Source organism: Galeopterus variegatus, unplaced genomic scaffold (genome assembly GCF_000696425.1).
Source record: "Galeopterus variegatus unplaced genomic scaffold, G_variegatus-3.0.2 Scaffold2408, whole genome shotgun sequence".
NCBI classification, from domain to species: Eukaryota; Metazoa; Chordata; class Mammalia; order Dermoptera; family Cynocephalidae; genus Galeopterus; species Galeopterus variegatus.
The window spans coordinates 201,001-218,616 of NW_007728519.1; the positions used below are offsets into that span (position 1 = coordinate 201,001).

The window sequence follows — 17,616 nt, forward strand, 5'->3', positions numbered from 1 at the left end:
GGGGGGGGGGGGGGGGGGGTGTTTTATCTTTAGATGAGCCATCAGAAAATATCAAGCTGTTGATTTAAAGAGGCTATGGACAGTATTTTGAGAATGACCTACTATGTGTCTCATAACTTAGCATTTGACATTGTAAAATAACTAGGTTTTATTAGTGTTGGATATGCCACAAGTTATTAATCTGAAAAGTGCCAAGAAAACATAAGGTTGAGGGTATGACTTAGGAAAAGGACTTACTCTATCAGATATTTAAGTTGATTATGAAAATGCATAAAACACAGAGTACTCCTGGTTCTGGAATAGACAGACTAATGAGAATAACAGAATACAGAGTCCAGAAAGAGATCTGAGAATATATAAGAAATTAATATAGGATCAAAGTGACATTTCAGATTGGTGAGGAGATGATTTATTCAATAGATGATGTTGGAGTATACTTACTGAATAAAGGTGAAAAGGAAAAGCTAGATCCTTGCTTCATTTGTCTCACAAAATAAATTCCAAATATATCAAACATTTAAATGTAAAAACAAGAAACCAGAGAAGTCTTAGAAGAAAACATGGGTTAATATTTTTATATTGAAGTGATGAAAGCATGATAAGAATATCAAGAAGCCATAAAAGAAAAGACTGAGAAACTTAAGGGCAAACTCTACCAGACTCAGACAAACATCTTCACCATATGTGACAAAGGACTAATATCCTTAAAGAATACCTCAGCAGAAAAATGGCAAAAATAATGGCAAAAAACAAAATAAAAACTGGTTAATAATGGGCCGGCCCGGTGGTGCACTCGGTAGAGTGTGGCACTTGGGAGTGTGGCGGCGCTCCCGCCGAGGGTTCGGATCCCATATAGAGACCGGTCCGCTCACTGGTTGAGCGCAGTGCGGGCGCGACACCAAGGGTTGCGATCCCGTTGCTGGTCACGAAAAAAGACAAAAAGGAAAAAAAAAAAAAACTGGTTAATAAGCCTAAAAATATCTTCAACTTTGTTAGTAATCAAAGAATTGCAAGTAAAAGTATAACAGTGTATCATTTTTTTCACTGAGGAGATTTATCAAAATAATAGAGACTATTAAAACACAGTTTTAGCAAAGTTATGGGAACACATCTTCATATACTTTTGGTAGGAATAGAAATTGGTATTCTATTTTGCCCATATATGTTGTATCAAAATCTAAAATATGCATACTCTTTGTCCATTAATCTCACTGTTTGTAATTTGTCCTAAGGAGACAATCTTAAAAGTGTTCAAAGATGTATGCACAAAGATACTTATCAATAATTAGAAAACACTTAAATGACCATCAACAGTATTTAACAAATATTGTTGTTAAGTTATATAAATTATGGTACATATAAACAATAAGATACTATTTAGACAGTAATCTTGGAGTATGATGTCTGATCTAAAGACTTTGATTATCCTCTTACTCTTAGGAATTTGGGCTCCATATATAGGTGGCACAAAGTAGAGTTCTTATAGAGGAATGTTGCCAGAACAGTAGCTAGCATGAGTAGCCAGCCTGTCAAATTAGGAGCAGTCAAGGGATTTGGGACATATTTAGAGAGAAGGAGATTGGATATTGTCTAGGACCAATGGAGGTTAGAAGAAGGCAGACTTTTGCTGACTATAAATATTAGTCTCTCCATTTGTACTATTGAACTATAAGTGTCCCATGATTGGAAGTATTCAAGGAAAGGCTGGAGAGACTATTCAGATCTCCACTTTTATATGACCTCAACAAAATGCCTTTTTTGACCATCCTGCCTAAAATAGCATAAACACCTTCTTTTCCTTTTACCTTGCTTTATTTTTTCTTTACTTGAACACAGCTAGGGATTATATAATTATTTGTCTGGTGTCTCTGTTACCCTCTGGACCAATGATATACATGTATTTATTTATTTGTTGTCTCTCTTCCTCAGAATGTAAGCTCCATGTGGGTAGAGACCTTGGCTGTGTTGTTCTTTGCTATTTGTCACCAGTGCCTGGAACCAGGCTTGGAATATAGTAGGTGTTCAATAAATATTTGTCGAATGAATGAATATTGCGAAAGGGATTCATGCATTCAACTAGGTGACCTCTTCTTGTACTTTACATTTTATGGGCTTTTAATTTTTTTTAAAGGTACTTAAAAATGACGTCATTTGTAAGTCTCTTCAGGGCAGGGATTTATTTTTCTAATAATAAATGAAACTACCATGTGGTGTGCATTAGAGTTTATAAAACACTTTCATAAGCATTATTCAGTGATATAGATGAGATGGATGACTTTTTCTCATCTCTAAGGTCTCAGCTCAGATATTTCCTCTGTAGAGCATCTGTTTATAACTTCACTAAGATAGCTCATAGTCTCTATCATATCACCTCATTTTATTCCCTTCAAGCACTTATCACTTATTACCTTGTTTATTTATTTGTTTATTTGTTGTGTCTCATCATACACCAGAATGTAAATTCCATGAGAGCAGGAACCTCCTATCATACTGCATGACACGTAAAGGATACTCAGTAAACATCTGTTGAATAAATAATTGAGAATGCTCAGATTATGGTGTGTGAATGTTTTGAATTATAATGTTTGAATAACTCAAATTATATGTGTTTAAATTATAAAACATTATACCTATATTAGTTAATATTGATTTTCACAATAATCCCTGGCTGTAAGTATGGACTAGATTTTCTTGTTCTTCATTCTCAAGCAAAACTGTACTATACCTCATTAACTTAAATTTATCATAATTGTGACAGATTATTTGTGTTATTACTTATTTAATATCTCTACTTATTTTCTCTAGACTGAAAGTTTCATGAATTTAGGAACCATGTCTATTTTGTTTCCTCTAATATTTAACACGGTTCTTTGTACTTGGAAGGAGTTTAAATATTTATTGAATGAAGAATGAATAATGTATATGCAATCTTGTGAGATAGATATTATCTCCATCTTTCAGATGAGTAAACTAAGGCTTGGAAGGATTAAGTAATTTACCCTAGATAGCTATAGAAACAAGACTTTAACCAAAATCTTTTGACTCCCAATATCACATTCTTTTAACTACACCAATAGTTCCTAGACACAGGTGTTAATGAGGATTACTGAGGGAGCCTTCAAAGATGTATATTCTCAGGTCACACTTGGAGCCTGCTGAGTGAGAACTTCTGAATGTGGGGCCCAGAAATGAGAAATGAGAAAAATTATTGAGTAAAATTTGAGAATCAATGATTTATAGCAGGAGTTGGCAAACAACTGTTTGGGGGCTAAATCCAGTCTGCCGCCTGTTTTTATAAATAAAGTTTTAGTGGAACACAGCCATGCTCATTCATTTACATATTGTCTGTGGCTGCTTTCATGCTACAGTGGCAGAGTTGAGTAGTTGTGACACAGACCTTTTGGCCTACAAAGCATAAAATTTGTATTATCTTGTCCTTTACAGAAAGTTTGCCAACTCCTGATCTATACCTTGCTGCCTGTCCTATTTCTTTTGTGATTATTTTAGTGCTTGGAGATATGATAGACATATGCTGTCTGGCTCACGATGGGCATTATAGTAGGTATTCAAGTATTCTTCCTGAGTCAATAAAAATTATCTTCTATTGCAATTTACCTGATAATGAGACTAAACCTTGGGTAGCCCAGGCAGTCAAATTTAAGAAAAATACTAATCTAGGTATTGGTTCGAGCCAGTCAGCTGTCACAGTGGGCAGACTGCTTTCAACAAAGAGATGCCTTTTTATTCAGCTGATAAAATAGGTTGTTTCTGAAGTGGTGGAAGGTTTGACGTTTCTGGCCTGTGTACATTATAACATGGGGATTGATTAACATAGTTAATATGTGTAATTAAGAACTGTAATTAATACCTTAATTATTTTGGTACCCCTGATACTGATGTATTCTTAAAACCAAAGTCTCTTGAGTGCTTTTGGTCAGAACTCAATTTAGTATAAGCAATTACCCAGGACTGACCAAACCTGTAGACCTGTGCTGCCTAATATAGTAGCTGTTCACCACATGTAGGTATTTAAATTTAAATTAATTAAAATTAAAATTTTTAATTTGTTTTTTTAAAGATAATTTATTATACATACATGTGGGGTAAAATGTTGATTTTTAATAATTGTGTACAATGTGTGATAGTTAGATCAGGATAGTTAGCTTATTCATCATTACAGTACGCAGTCATTCTTTGTGTCTGTTTTCTTACACTAGCCACGTTTCAAGTGTTATGTAGTTACATGTGGCTGGCTAGCGGCCACCTTATTAGACAGCACAGACACAGAACTTTTCTATCAGTGCAGAAAGTTTTATTGAACAGTGCTGCTCTAGATGCTAGAGTTTGAGTCTCAGTCCAGTGAGATCCAAGACTTACTGTTTGATTTAGTCTTTCATTTGTAAGGATGGAATAATAATTTGTAATGTTTTCTTTTTCTAACAGCAAATAGTGATGAAATTTATTCAATCCTTGCTTTAGGGCCCTCTCAGCTAAGAGCAAATTATTTATTAAATTCTGATAACTTCTTTAAATCTTGACTCCAGGAAATATCCATCTCATTTATCCTATGGACTGTCTAGTCATGATGATTAATCATTGGCCAGTTCATGAAATGGTTCAGAAGTGACTGTGATTTCTGGCCAAATCTATTTGGCTTAGTTAAGGATGGTGGGAAAGGGACTAGTTTTAAAACAGAAGCTATAAAGTCAATAGAGTTTAAAGTCTTGGCATCATCTTTGGAGTGATTTAGATTTCATCATTAGTGACTCATTTTTATTCCCAGTATCTAGTGCTTTTTCCATGGCCCAAAGGGGCCCTGTGCTGCTCAACTACAGAGGAAACTTCAAGAAATGCTGGTTTGCTACAGTGTTTTAGCTTGTGAGAGTCTCTGGGACCTTCCCTGCTCCATCATGGGGTCACCTCTAGGTGGGTATTAGGGGGAAATTGGTAATTGGTTTAACTTTTAAATCAAGAACTTGGTAATCTTTTGTGGTCCATTGAGATCTATATTTAATAGTCTGTCCTTCAAAATGTTTTTCCTGGCCCCAGCATAGTGTCACCTTAAAGATTGTTTCCCTAACCACAGTGTTCTTCAAACTTTGAGAGACTCTAAGGCCGCTTCAGGAGGCTTAAAGATTCTGTAGGCTCCCCAAACTTGTTCTTATTTACTATCATCAGATATGCTTCCCATGTTCTACTTTTCTCTAAATTACCAGATCTTTGTCATTTTGCACCTCAGAGCAATGCAGCTGTAGCTGATATTGGAGTAGGGTAAGGGTGGGTGAGAGAGACCCAGTTTTTAGAGTATGAGGATTCAAGTATAATCTCACTCATCTGGCTTCCCCTCTCCTCAAATCCTCTCACCTCATGTCTCTAGATAGCCTTTCCTTCATTCTTCCTGAGCTGAGATGGTGGAATCCAACCATATTGGTTGTTAAAAGCTGTCACTTGACGGCAGTAAGGAACCCCTCCAGGAGTCAGGTTGTTCAAAAGGAATCTCCCCACCTACTTTCTATCTCTTCTGTTCTGTTTTTCATGAGCTTCCTGGGTACTTCTTTGAGACACTGCTATATCTTGCTCTGGTATTTTGTATCATTTTGGGGTCTTACATGAAAAACACCTTAGGTCATCTTTAGACCATGATTTTAAAACATTAATCTAAAAGATCCACTCAGGTCACCTAGATTCTTCTCCCAATACTCCTTTGAGCCCAACCAGGAGAAAATAAGTTTTCTTATGCTCAAAACCATTCTGCAACTGGCTTAATGTTTAGTGTAGACTGCATCCTGAAGCACTTTTTTAGGAAGTTGACTGTGATAGAGATTTCTATTTCCTTTACAGGTCATTTTACCTGGGACAAATACCTAAAAGAAACATGTTCAGTCCCAGCGCCTGTCCATTGCTTCAAGCAGGTAATTGATTCTCAACATCTTTAGTAGGTGGGAAACAAGTAGATTTTTTCTTGTTCTTCAGACAATCAAAGCATGAGGTGGGAGCCCTTGGGCTTCTCACCTAAGGACCTCTGAATAAGCCTCTATGGGAAGAACACACCTCAAGAAGTAAAATTTGGTCACTGTGAGTTATGGCAGCAAACATTCTCCCCAACTTCATCCCAAGTAACACCCTTTCCTTCTTCTTCACTTCCTTGAGTATATTCTGTGTTACTGAAAACAATTGCTAATTTTTACTATAGCTCTTAATTCAAAGTAGGAGAGTTATAGCCCTTAGACAGTTCTTGAAAGTGTAGCCATATTCCTTTCTCTGTACCCAACAGCCCTCTCACAATCTTATCTTTCTATAAGAATGTTGATACTGAGTCCTGTTGGGGAGCATTTTAGGAGCTCATCAGAAGTCATTTAGCTTCCCGTATAGGATTAAGTACTCCACACATTGCACAGATGATGTTGATTATATCAGTATATGATAAGTGTGGTAAGCAAAGAAGTGTACTGCTGCTAAACAGCTAAACATCAGAAAGTTATTGACATCTCTCTCCCTTCAGTACTGAATGGTTATTTCCTCTGTCAACATTTCACTTTGAATTTAAATTTTCTGTTTTCTAAGTAAAAATACATATTCAGAACTTATGCTCATTTGAAATAATAGGGACTGAATTCATACTTCCACCTGAAACAATTTTTAAAAAGACAAAATATATTAAACAATGGTTTTCAAGTCACTGAAGATCAGGCAACCAAACAGTGATCTCTGAGAGATGGGAAACAAATTAATTGTTCCCCGTCCAGTTTCCCAGCTTGTTGCCTTAAGAGGGTTTCCAGACCATGGCCCAGGGAAGAGGAATCCAGGTTGAGTCCAGCAGACCCTAATTTGAGATGGAACTGAGAGTCCAGGGAAACCACAGTGGCTAGAATTTGCAGGAAAAAGTACTGGAGAGGAGAGACCTTCATGGAAAGAAAACCACAGAGATCTGCAGAGGGTCCACTTCAAGTATTCAGGAAAGTATTACTGTTCAGTGCATGCAAGGGAACTACCTGAGGCCAAAGAAAAAACCATCTGAAAGGATTTAGAAGGAATAGAACCTGGCATTCACACAGGGCTGGGAATAGTTTCTGATCCTACCATCTAGACTGGAAAATCTCATCACTCATTGGATATTGGTAAAAAACTCAGGAAGGTCTTGCTCAGTAGTGGGAGATAATTAGCCTTACTCTGAGCACTGTTGCAGACCTGCCTAACAGATCATAAAAATAAGACTGAAAAGGATCAAATTGTTTCTAAGTAACTGCATCTGGGAACAAAGCACAAGAAGATTTGTAGGAATCCAAGGAATCCAATATGTAAAAGTAAAATTTACAATTTCTGGTATCCATTCAAGATTACCAGGCAGGAAAATGCAACCAGTAATGAAGAGAATAATCAATAAATTGAAACCAACTCAAAACCTTCACAGATTATAGAATAACAGATAAACACATTAAAATAATTATTTTAATTTTATTCAATATATTCAAAAATTAAGCAGGAAGATATAAAAAAGACTCACATTGGACTATTATATGTGAAATGAAAAATACACTGGATGGGATTAATGGCAGAAAAACAGATTAATAAAGTTGAACATACAGCGATAGATGCTATCCAAAAGGAAACACGAACAGAAAAAATAATTTAGAAAAAAATGAAAAGAGCACCCATAAACTGTGGGATAACTTCAAGGTGCCAAATAGACAGGTAATTGGAGTCCCCAAAGGAGAAAAGAGATAGGGGACAGGAAAAAAGTATTTGAAGAAATAATGGCTAAACATTTTCCAAAATTCAGGAAAACTGTAAATCCACAGATTTGGGAAGCTTAATGAATCTCAAAAATAAGAAACTAAAAGAAAACTACACTAAGGCATATCATAATCAAATTGTACAAAACCATTGATAGAGAAAACCTTAAAAGAAGCTAGAGAGAAAAGACTCTTTACATAAAAATTAACTAAGAATGAAATATTTCTTGTCTGAAACAATGCAAGCAAGAACAAAGTTGAGCAACATCTTTAAAGTACTAACAGAAAAAAGCTACCAACCTAGAATATGACACCCAGCAAAAGCATCTTTCAAAAACAATGGTGAAATAAAGATATTTTCAGATATGCAAAAGCTGGAGGAATTCTAGCAGACTCATGATACAAGAAATGTTAAAGGAAGTTCATCAAGCAGAAGAAAAATGATACCAGATGGAATAACAGATCTACACAAAGGAATGAAGGTCACTGGAAATTGTAATTACCGGCTAAGTACATAAGATGTTTTTCTTATTATTTTAAATATCTACAAAAGTTAATTAGCTATGTAAACAATAGCAATAATAATAATGTAGTGATAACAGATGTATAAGTAAAATGTATAGTAACAATAGCATAAAGGCCAGGGGGAGAGATCTAAGTATACTATTGTAAGTTCTTATACATAAAGTAGTATATTGTTAGTTGAAGATAGACTGTGGTAAGTTAAATATATTACTGTAAACCCTAAAGCAACTACTAAAATAGTAGAAAACAAATAGTGAGATGGTAGATTTAAACCCAACCATATTGATAATCAAATTAAATATAAATGGTCTAAATGCCCCAATTAAAAGGCTGAAATTGGCACATTGGATAAAAAGCAAGACCTAATTATGTACTGCCTGCAAGAAATTATACTTTAAAAAGAAAGACAAGTAGGTTAAAAATAAAAGGATGGAAGGCTATACATACTGTGCCAGTGTTATCCATAAGAAAGCTGAAGTGATTATATTAATATCAAAGTATATTTCAGAGCAAAGAATACTATGAGGGATGAGAAGGTAGTTTTATAATGAAGGGGTCAGACAGTCCTTACATGAAGCAAAAGCTGATAGAGTTGTAAAGAGAAATAGATAAATCCAAAATTAATGTAAAGTAAGACTTTTTTATTTTACACATTACTGGATAGAGTCAGACTTTTAATACTCCTCTCTCTGTAATGAAAGAACAAGTAGACAGAAAATTGGCAAGTATATAGTAGGCTGAACAACACTATCACCGAACTTGACCCAATTGACACATATAGAATACTATCCAACATCAGTAGAATATATATTCATTTCAAGTACATGCAGAACATTTATCAAGATAGACTATATTCTGGGCCATAAAATAAGGCTTGAGAAATTTAAAAGGATTTAAGCAATACAGAGCATGTTCTGTGATTACAATGGAATTAAATTAAAAACCAGTAGTAGAAAGTTATCTGAAAACATCTCCAAATATTTGGAAACTAAGTAACACATTTCTAAATACCCCATGAGTAGGGCTGGCCCATGGCTCACTTGGGAGAGTGTGGTGCTGATAACACCAAGGCCATGGGTTCGGATCCCTATATAGGGAAGGCCAGTTAGCTCACTTGGGAGAGCCTGATGCTGACAACACCAAGTCAAGGGTTAAGATCCCCTTACCAGTCTTTTTTAAAACAAAAAGAAAGAAAGAAAAATCTAGGGGGAGAAAGAGCAAGTTAACTCAAAAGTAGCAGAGGAAAGAAAACAAAAATTAGAGTATAAGTCAATGAAAACAATCAGAAAAAAAATAACTGAAAGCAAAAGCTGGTTCTTTGCAAACATCAATAAAATTGATAAACCTCTGACCAGAGTGATGAAAAATAAAAGAAAGGCTGGCCGGCTAGTCCATTTGGTTAGAGCGTAGGCTTATAACACTGAGAACAAGGTTTCAGTTCCCCATACCAGCCTGCTGCCAAAAAAAATTAAATGAGTAAAAAAATAAAAGAAGACACAAATCACCAATATTAGAAATGAGAGGGGTGACATCACTTTAGATTCTACGGATACTAAAAGAATTAAGGGAATATTATGAACAAATTTATGCCTTTAAATTTGACAACTAAGATGAAATAGATAACTTCCACGAATGACACAAATTACCAAAGCTCGGTCAAGAAAATAGAAAATATGAACAGCATTATTTCTGTTACTGAAATTGAATTTATAGATAAAAACTTTCCCACAAAGAAAATTCCAGGCCTAGATGACTTCACTGGTGAATTGTTTCAAACATTTAAGGAAAAAATATTACAAATTCCACACAGACTCTTCAGGAAATGTAAGAGAAGGGAATACCTCCCAAATCATTCTATGAGTTGAACTTTCTGTTACGAAAACCAAGCAAAGACAGTGAAAGAAAAGAAAACTATACAGCAATATTGCACATGAAAATACATATAAAATTCTAAGCAAAATTTTAGAAAAAAGAATCTAACTATATAAAAATAACTTGTCATGACCAAGTGGGGTTAATTCTACAAATGCAGGGTTTAAGTTTCAAAAATCAATCAATGGAATTCACAGTATGAACACACTAAAGAAGAAAAAACATGATCATCTCAGTAGATGCAGAAAAAGCATTCAACAAAATCCAATATCCAAGGGCTGGCCAGTTAGCTTAGTTTGCTAGAGCACAGTCTTATAACCACAAGGTCATGGGTTCACATCTCCATACCAGCTGCCCACCTCACCCCCGAAACAATCCAACATCTATTGCTAATAAAAACTCTAAGCAAACTAGAAATGGAGGACAACTTTCTAAATCCTAAACCCTAAAGGGTATTTATGAACAATCTGTAGATAATATCATACTTCATGGTGAAAGACTAAATGCTTTCCCCTTAAGCAAGACAAGGATATCGCCTCTTGTCACTTCTATTCAGTATTGTACTACCAATGCAAACAGGCCAAAAAAAGAAACAAAAGGGATCTGGATGGAAAGATTAGAACAAACATGAAAAAATATATATGAGGGCAGGTAAACACATGTATAGAGATGCTCAACACCATTTCATTAGGGTAATACTTTTTGAAAGTAATTAATGAGATATCACTATACATTTACTTAAATGGCTCTGATAAAAAAAAGACTCACCATATCAAATAGTTGCAAGGATAGGGAGCAGATGGAACCGTTGTACACTGCTGATGAAAATATAAAATGGTTCAACTACTTTGGAAAATAATTTGGCAGAAAAACTTCAACACACTGTTGAGCGAAACAAAAGCACTAAATAAACTAGGAATTGAGTGATATATCCTTAACTTGAAAAAAAATTTACACTTTGGTACTAAAGCCAGCATTTTTCTCAGTGGTTTAAAATAATTCAATAGAAGACATAATGGAAGAGAAACTCCCATTTACAATAGCAGCCAAAGGAAGGGGAGAGGACAAACAAATACGCAAGACTTATATAAAGATAACTTTAGAAAGCACCTGACCGAAAAGCATGATCCAATAGAAAAAATCATAGAGTGGTCTTTGTCAAAATTACGAACTTCTGCTCTTCAAAAGACACTGGTAATGAATGAGAATACAAGCTGCAGACTAGGAGAAAATATTTGCAAGTCTCATAGCTAAAAGCAGTACTCCCCAAATTGATTTATAGATTCAACACAATACTTATCAAAATCCCAGCTGCCCTTTTTGCAGAAGTTGACAAATCGATCCTAAAATTGATGTAGAAATACAAGGGACCCAGAATAGTCTAAGCAATCTTGAAAGGGGAGAACAAAGGTGGAGGACTCACATCTCCTGATTTCAAAACTTACTACAAAACAGTACTCAAGACATTGCAGTTCTGGCACAAGGATAGACATATAAAGCGGTGGATTAGGATTGAGAGTCCAGAAATGAGCCCATCAATTTATGGCCAATTGATTTGCAATAGGGCGCCAAGACAATTCAGTGGAATTTTCCACATGCAAAGGAACGAAGTTTGGCCCTACCTCCATACCAGGTACAAAAAATTAACTCCAAGTGGATCATAGACCTAAAGGTAAGAGCTAAAACTATACAACTCTTAGAGGAAATTATAGGAGTAAATCTCTTTGACCTTGGTTTAGGTAATGGTTTCTTTGATAATGGCACCAAGAGCACAAACAAAAGAAAAAATAGAAAAACTGAACTTAATCAAATTTAAAATCTTTTGTGTTTCCAAGGACACCATTGAGAAAGCAAAAGGACAAACTACACAATGGGAGAAAATACTTGCAAATCATTTATCTGATAAGGGAACTGTATTCAGAATATATAAGGAACTCTTACAACTCAACAGTAAAAAGACAACATAATTTAAAAATGGGCAAAACATTTGAATAGATATTTCTCCACTATATACAGATGACCAGTAATCACATAAGAGAACTCAACAGCATTAGTCTTTAGAGAAATGCAGAAAAAACTGTTATAATACTTCATATCCATTAGGTTACTAAAATCAAAAAGGCAGAAAATAGTAATTGTTGGTGAGTCATGTGGGGAAATTGGAACACTTGTACAATGGTGGTGAGATTATAAAATTCTGTAGCCACTTTAAAAACAGTTCAGAGGTTACTCACAATGTTAAACATAGTTACCATATGACCTAGCAATTCCACTCACAAGTATATCCCCAAGAGGACAGAAAATATATTTCCATGGGGCTGGCTGGTTAGCTTAGTTGGTTAGAATGTGATGCTGATAACACCAAGGTCCCTGGTTCAATTCCTGTATCAGCCAGCTGCCAAAAAGAAGAAAACATATGTTCACACAAAATCATATAAATATTCATCACATTATTATTCATAAAGCCAAAAGAAGAAACAACCCAAATATGCATTAATTGATGAATGAATAAGCAAAATGTATTTCTATGTGATGGATAATTCAGTCATGAAAAGGAGTGAAGTACTGAAATATGCTTCCATATGGATGAACGTTGAAAACCTGCTAAGTGAAAGAAACCATTCACATATGGCCACGTACCATGTAATTCCATCTGTATGAAATGTCCAGAATAGGAAAATCCATAGGAACAAAAAGTAGATTAATGGTTTCTAGGGAGGTTTCAGGGGAAAATGGCAAGTGACTCCTAATGGGTATGGGGTTTCTTTTGGGGGGATTATGAAAATGTAATAGAATTAGATAGGGGTGATGCTTGCACAACTCTGCAAATATATTAATAACCATTGAATTGTACACTTTAAAAGGGTTTAATTTTCTGGTATGTGAGTTGAACATATACCTACTATATGATCAAACCATTTCACTCTTGGATATTTATGCAAGAAAAAAGAAAGTATATTTCCATGCCAGGATTTGTACATGAATGTTCATGGCAGCTTTATTTGTCATGGCCAAAAACTTGAAAGAAACCAAATTTCCATCAACATGGTATGTATTACTCAACAATAAAAAAAAATGAACCATTGACACATTCAACAATATGGATTAATATCAGAATAGTTATGCTAAGAGAAAGATGCTAGCCAAAAAAAAAAAAAAAAAAAGAGTACATCTGCTATGATTCCATCCAAGACTAGAAAGTACAAACCAAACTACAGTCATAGAAAGTAGATCAGTGGTTGCCTGGGTTCAGGGGTTTGGGAGGGGCCAGAAGAAGGGATTACAAAGAAGCATGTGGCAATTTGAGGGTGATGACCAAGTTTATTATCTTGATTGTGGTGATGGTTTCACAGGTGTATATGATGTATATGGAGTCATGAGTATATATATGTCAAGACTTATCAAAATGTATAGTTTATTGTTATGTTGATTACACTAATAGATTTATAAGTTAATGTCAAATAAGAAAAAAATCAATTCCCAATAGTCAGTCTGTAAGGTAGATATACAGACCAATATACTGAAATGTTCCATGAAGAAACACTTAAGAAAGTTTAATAAGATGTAGTATTCCTGAAAAAAATATGTTATACCTGGAGGGATAGGGAATTGGAGAAGATAGGATAAGAAAATATTTAATTAACTAGACTATGTAAGACACTCATCTTTTTTTTTACTGGTATGAGTCAATATTTGATACTTCATTGTAATTTTTTTTTCTTTATCTTACTTTCCAGTGTCTCTTTTGCATGAAACCTTTCCTAAATATTAGGGAATAATTCAGAGCATTTGTCCCTGGCCCAGCTATAACCAATTTGAGTCCAAAGAATAAATTTTCAGGTTCCTTAAATAAATTTTCATGTTTCTTAACATTCTTACTGAAAATGCAGTTTACTCTTAGTCTGCCTAATCCCCATGGCTTGTTCTCCTCAGTCCTACACACCTCCAAGCAATGAGTTCAAGATCAGCATGAAATTGGAAGCACAGGACCCCAGAAACACCACATCCACCTGTATTGCCACAGTAGTTGGACTGACAGGAGCCCGCCTCCGCCTACGCCTTGATGGGAGTGACAACAAGAATGACTTCTGGCGGCTGGTTGACTCAGCTGAAATCCAGCCTATTGGGAACTGTGAGAAGAATGGGGGTATGCTGCAGCCCCCTCTGGGTGAGTAGAAACTAGACCCAGGCTCTCCCTAACCAATCAGTTAGCTTCTAAGAATTGTGCATCCTTTTACAGGAAAGCCTATGGCTTTTTTTTTTTTCATATGGTTCCCCAAGAAAGACCCACCCAATATGAAATGAGCAGCAAAATCTGGACATCTCTCTTTCTACATTAGCTTATGATATCCAAGGTTCTCTCAAACTCATACCTTTTTTAGCAAGAAACTGTACCCTTTATCTTTCTTTATCAGTGCCCATTTACCCTGAGAGAGAGAGTGAAAGGAGTTCTTGCCATTTAATCTACCTCAAAAAACATAAAGCTGTCACCAAGTTCTTATAATTATGAGAAGGGGTAAGAGAAAAATCTCCCAATAGAAAGGGCAACTGTTATGAGCATCCCTTAATGCCTTTGCCCCAAATTCTTACTTGGTCCTTGGAATTTTCTTACTTTGAATCCATTTTTAAATAAAATTCCTTATTTTACTTGAACTAATAACACCAGTAGATTTTTCTCCTCCAGATTAGATTCACCCGTTGTTGTTTTTCTGTTTTTGTCTTGTGTTTTGCCTCAGTATACCCTAGGGATTTAGCCCACCTCATCGATTACCGTCAGTCACTATTGCAGTGAGTCTCAATGGGGGATAGAGAGAGATGGGTTTATGGGCTTTGGGCTATGTTCCACTCTGGAAGCTGTGCTAGATTAATTGGGGGTTAGAGGGCATGTATTGTTTGAAAGAACTCATCAGGTGCTTGTTTAACACTTTTACCCATTTAAAAAAAGTTATTTGTAATGTAAAATTTCAAACATATACAAAAGTAGAGAAAATAGCACAGTGATTGTCCATCTATCCTTCGTTCTTGATAATTTCAACATATAGTCAATGTAGTTTTATCTGGAGTGTACTTGTACACACTCTCTGCCCCACTCCTGCCGAATTGCCCAAACATAGTGTCATTTTATTATGAAATATTTACTGTTTATCTCTCATAGGCAAGGGTATTTTTAAAGCATAACCATAATATCATTATCACATGTAAATAATGATAATTCCTTGATATCAAAAAATATTTAATCAGTGTTTAAATTTTCCCAATTCTCTTTGTCTCTCTCTCTCTCTCTGTCTTACTGTCTCATTGTCTCTTTTTGTTAAGTTTCTTTGAATCAGGATCAAAATAAGACCCATACGTTGTAGTTGGTTGTTGTGTCCCTTAAGTCTCTTAATTTGTGGGTTTTCCTACTCTCTCATTTTTCCTTCTTGGAATTTTTGATTTTGGGGAAGTGCTTTTAATAATTAATTTTGCTTTATAAATACATAAAATATGTGCATTGTTCTTTTGTTCTTAAAAGTCAAGTCTATAAAACAAAGTATATTCAGAGAAATTCCCTTCATACTATTCTTTCCTTTTATCATAGATAACTACTTTTTTAAATTTTATAGTTTATCCTTCCATTTTTTTTGAAATATAGGGAATTTTATAGATATACTACACACTATAAAGAATGTATGGTATGCTATCATTTATATAAGAAGGCAGAGAAAGTATATCTCTATATACATAGACATATACATACATACTTTTTTCAGCCTTGCTTTTTTGACTTATTGATACGTTCTAAAGATGACTTTGCAGCAGTATGGAGATATTTTCATTACTTTTTACAACTGCAGAGTACTGTATTCTCATGCTACTTTATGAATCAATGTTTAGAAGCATCTTGAGAGGCTATTTAAAAATATAATTTCCCAGGGATAATAGTGACTATCTAAATGAAAATCTTTCCAGAAATCTGAAGATCAAAAAAGAGAGCACATCAGACCATTTATAACTCATGCTTAAATATAACTAGGAGTTAAGAATACTATACATTTCAACTACATGTTAGTGGAAATGTAAAGATTTGAAACCAGCAGAGCCAGTACCAGACCCATACCAGAATGAAGCGTTTATGCTGGTGGAAATTGTATAAAAAAGGGTGAGAGTGAGGGCCAGAACCACCCTAAGAAAGAGATAGTCCCATCCAGAATGGCAAATACTGAGAACAGAGCTAAGATGTAGTGGGTTAGAGTATATGCTACTGGGGAATAAGAAGGGAGAGTCTGAGTTGATAGTGTGAGGGACTAGACATAGCAGTCTTGGTAAGAAACTACTTTTGGGGGCGAGGAAGGCTTACTGTTAAAGGAAAAAAGGAAACAAAGGGTAGAACAAAAGAGTATCATAAAATCAAAAGGCATACCAGTCTTCTCATACCATCCCAAACATGCCCATCTCTTAAAGAAACTATGTTTCACTATGCCAAATCATGACCCAAGTTCCTTGCTAAAATAGAACTCTTGTTTTTGCTGGTCCAAGGAAAATGTAAGACATTTCAAAATGATCAGGAAATAAGTATTAGCAGATAAACAAGTAAACAAGTGTTGGCAGAAAGGAAAAAATACCTTGAATCATAGATTGTAAAAGTCAGGCTGAACATGCACAATAGGCAAGAAGATGTGAAAATAAAATTGTCCAAACTCAAGAAAAAAATTGAAGAAAGACAAAATTGTCTCAACTGAAGACTTAGTTCCAAGATGACCAATATCTAATAGGTTCAACTGAAAATATAATAAGGGACGTTGAGGAGAGAAATAAAAACAGCCAAGAAAATAAAAATAAATACTACAAAAGGTTAAAAAGTATCAGAAAAGAACTGTTAGATATCATACATGGTCAATAAAGATCCAACATATGTATGCATATGTGTATGTATGTATAATTGGAGCCCTCGAAGAAGATAAACAATGGAACAGAGTTAATACTAAAACAAGAAAACTTCCCCCAAATTAAGGATGATCTGAACCTATATATATATTGAAAGGGCATACTTTATTCCTGGGTAAATTGATTCAGATTAGTCAACTCCAAGACATATTCTAGTAAAACTATTCTACTCTAAGAAAAATTGCTTTATGTTTCCAGCAAAAAAGCCAGGTCTTTTCCTAAGGAAAGAAACTCAGGTTTGCATCAGATTTCTCAACAGCAAAATACAAAGTAAAACAAAGTGGAGCAACATTTTCAAGAAATTCAAGGAAAGAAAATAGGAAGAAGGATTTTATATGTAGTCAAGCTGTTGTTCTTCAGATGTTGAGATTATGCACACAAGAACTCAGGGATACTGTAAACCCAAGCCCTTCCTGAGAAATTAGAGTAAGAGCTTTATCCAGCCAAGAGGTGATCAATATAAGACAGAGACAAAGGTAGAAACAAGGGTAAAAGAGTTTGTGTGGCGTGTGTGTGTGTGTGTGTGTGTGTGTGTGTGTGTGTGTGTGTGTGTGTGTGTGTG

General features: G+C 35.1%; 1 protein-coding gene and 1 non-coding gene across 2 annotated transcripts in view; both read left to right on the top strand.

The window, feature by feature from the left end:
• SCMH1 (sex comb on midleg homolog 1 (Drosophila)) overlaps window positions 1–17,616 on the top strand; it is a 70,298-nt gene that overhangs the window by 20,569 nt on the left and 32,113 nt on the right. Inside the window, exons 6-7 of the mRNA XM_008581620.1 lie at window positions 5,842–5,912; window positions 14,064–14,298. Of these exons, the coding sequence (XP_008579842.1) occupies window positions 5,842–5,912; window positions 14,064–14,298 (306 nt within the window). The remainder of the gene's footprint in view (window positions 1–5,841; window positions 5,913–14,063; window positions 14,299–17,616) is intronic.
• Window positions 12,451–12,524, top strand: TRNAI-GAU. The gene has a single exon. It is a non-coding gene; the product is annotated as a tRNA-Ile (tRNA).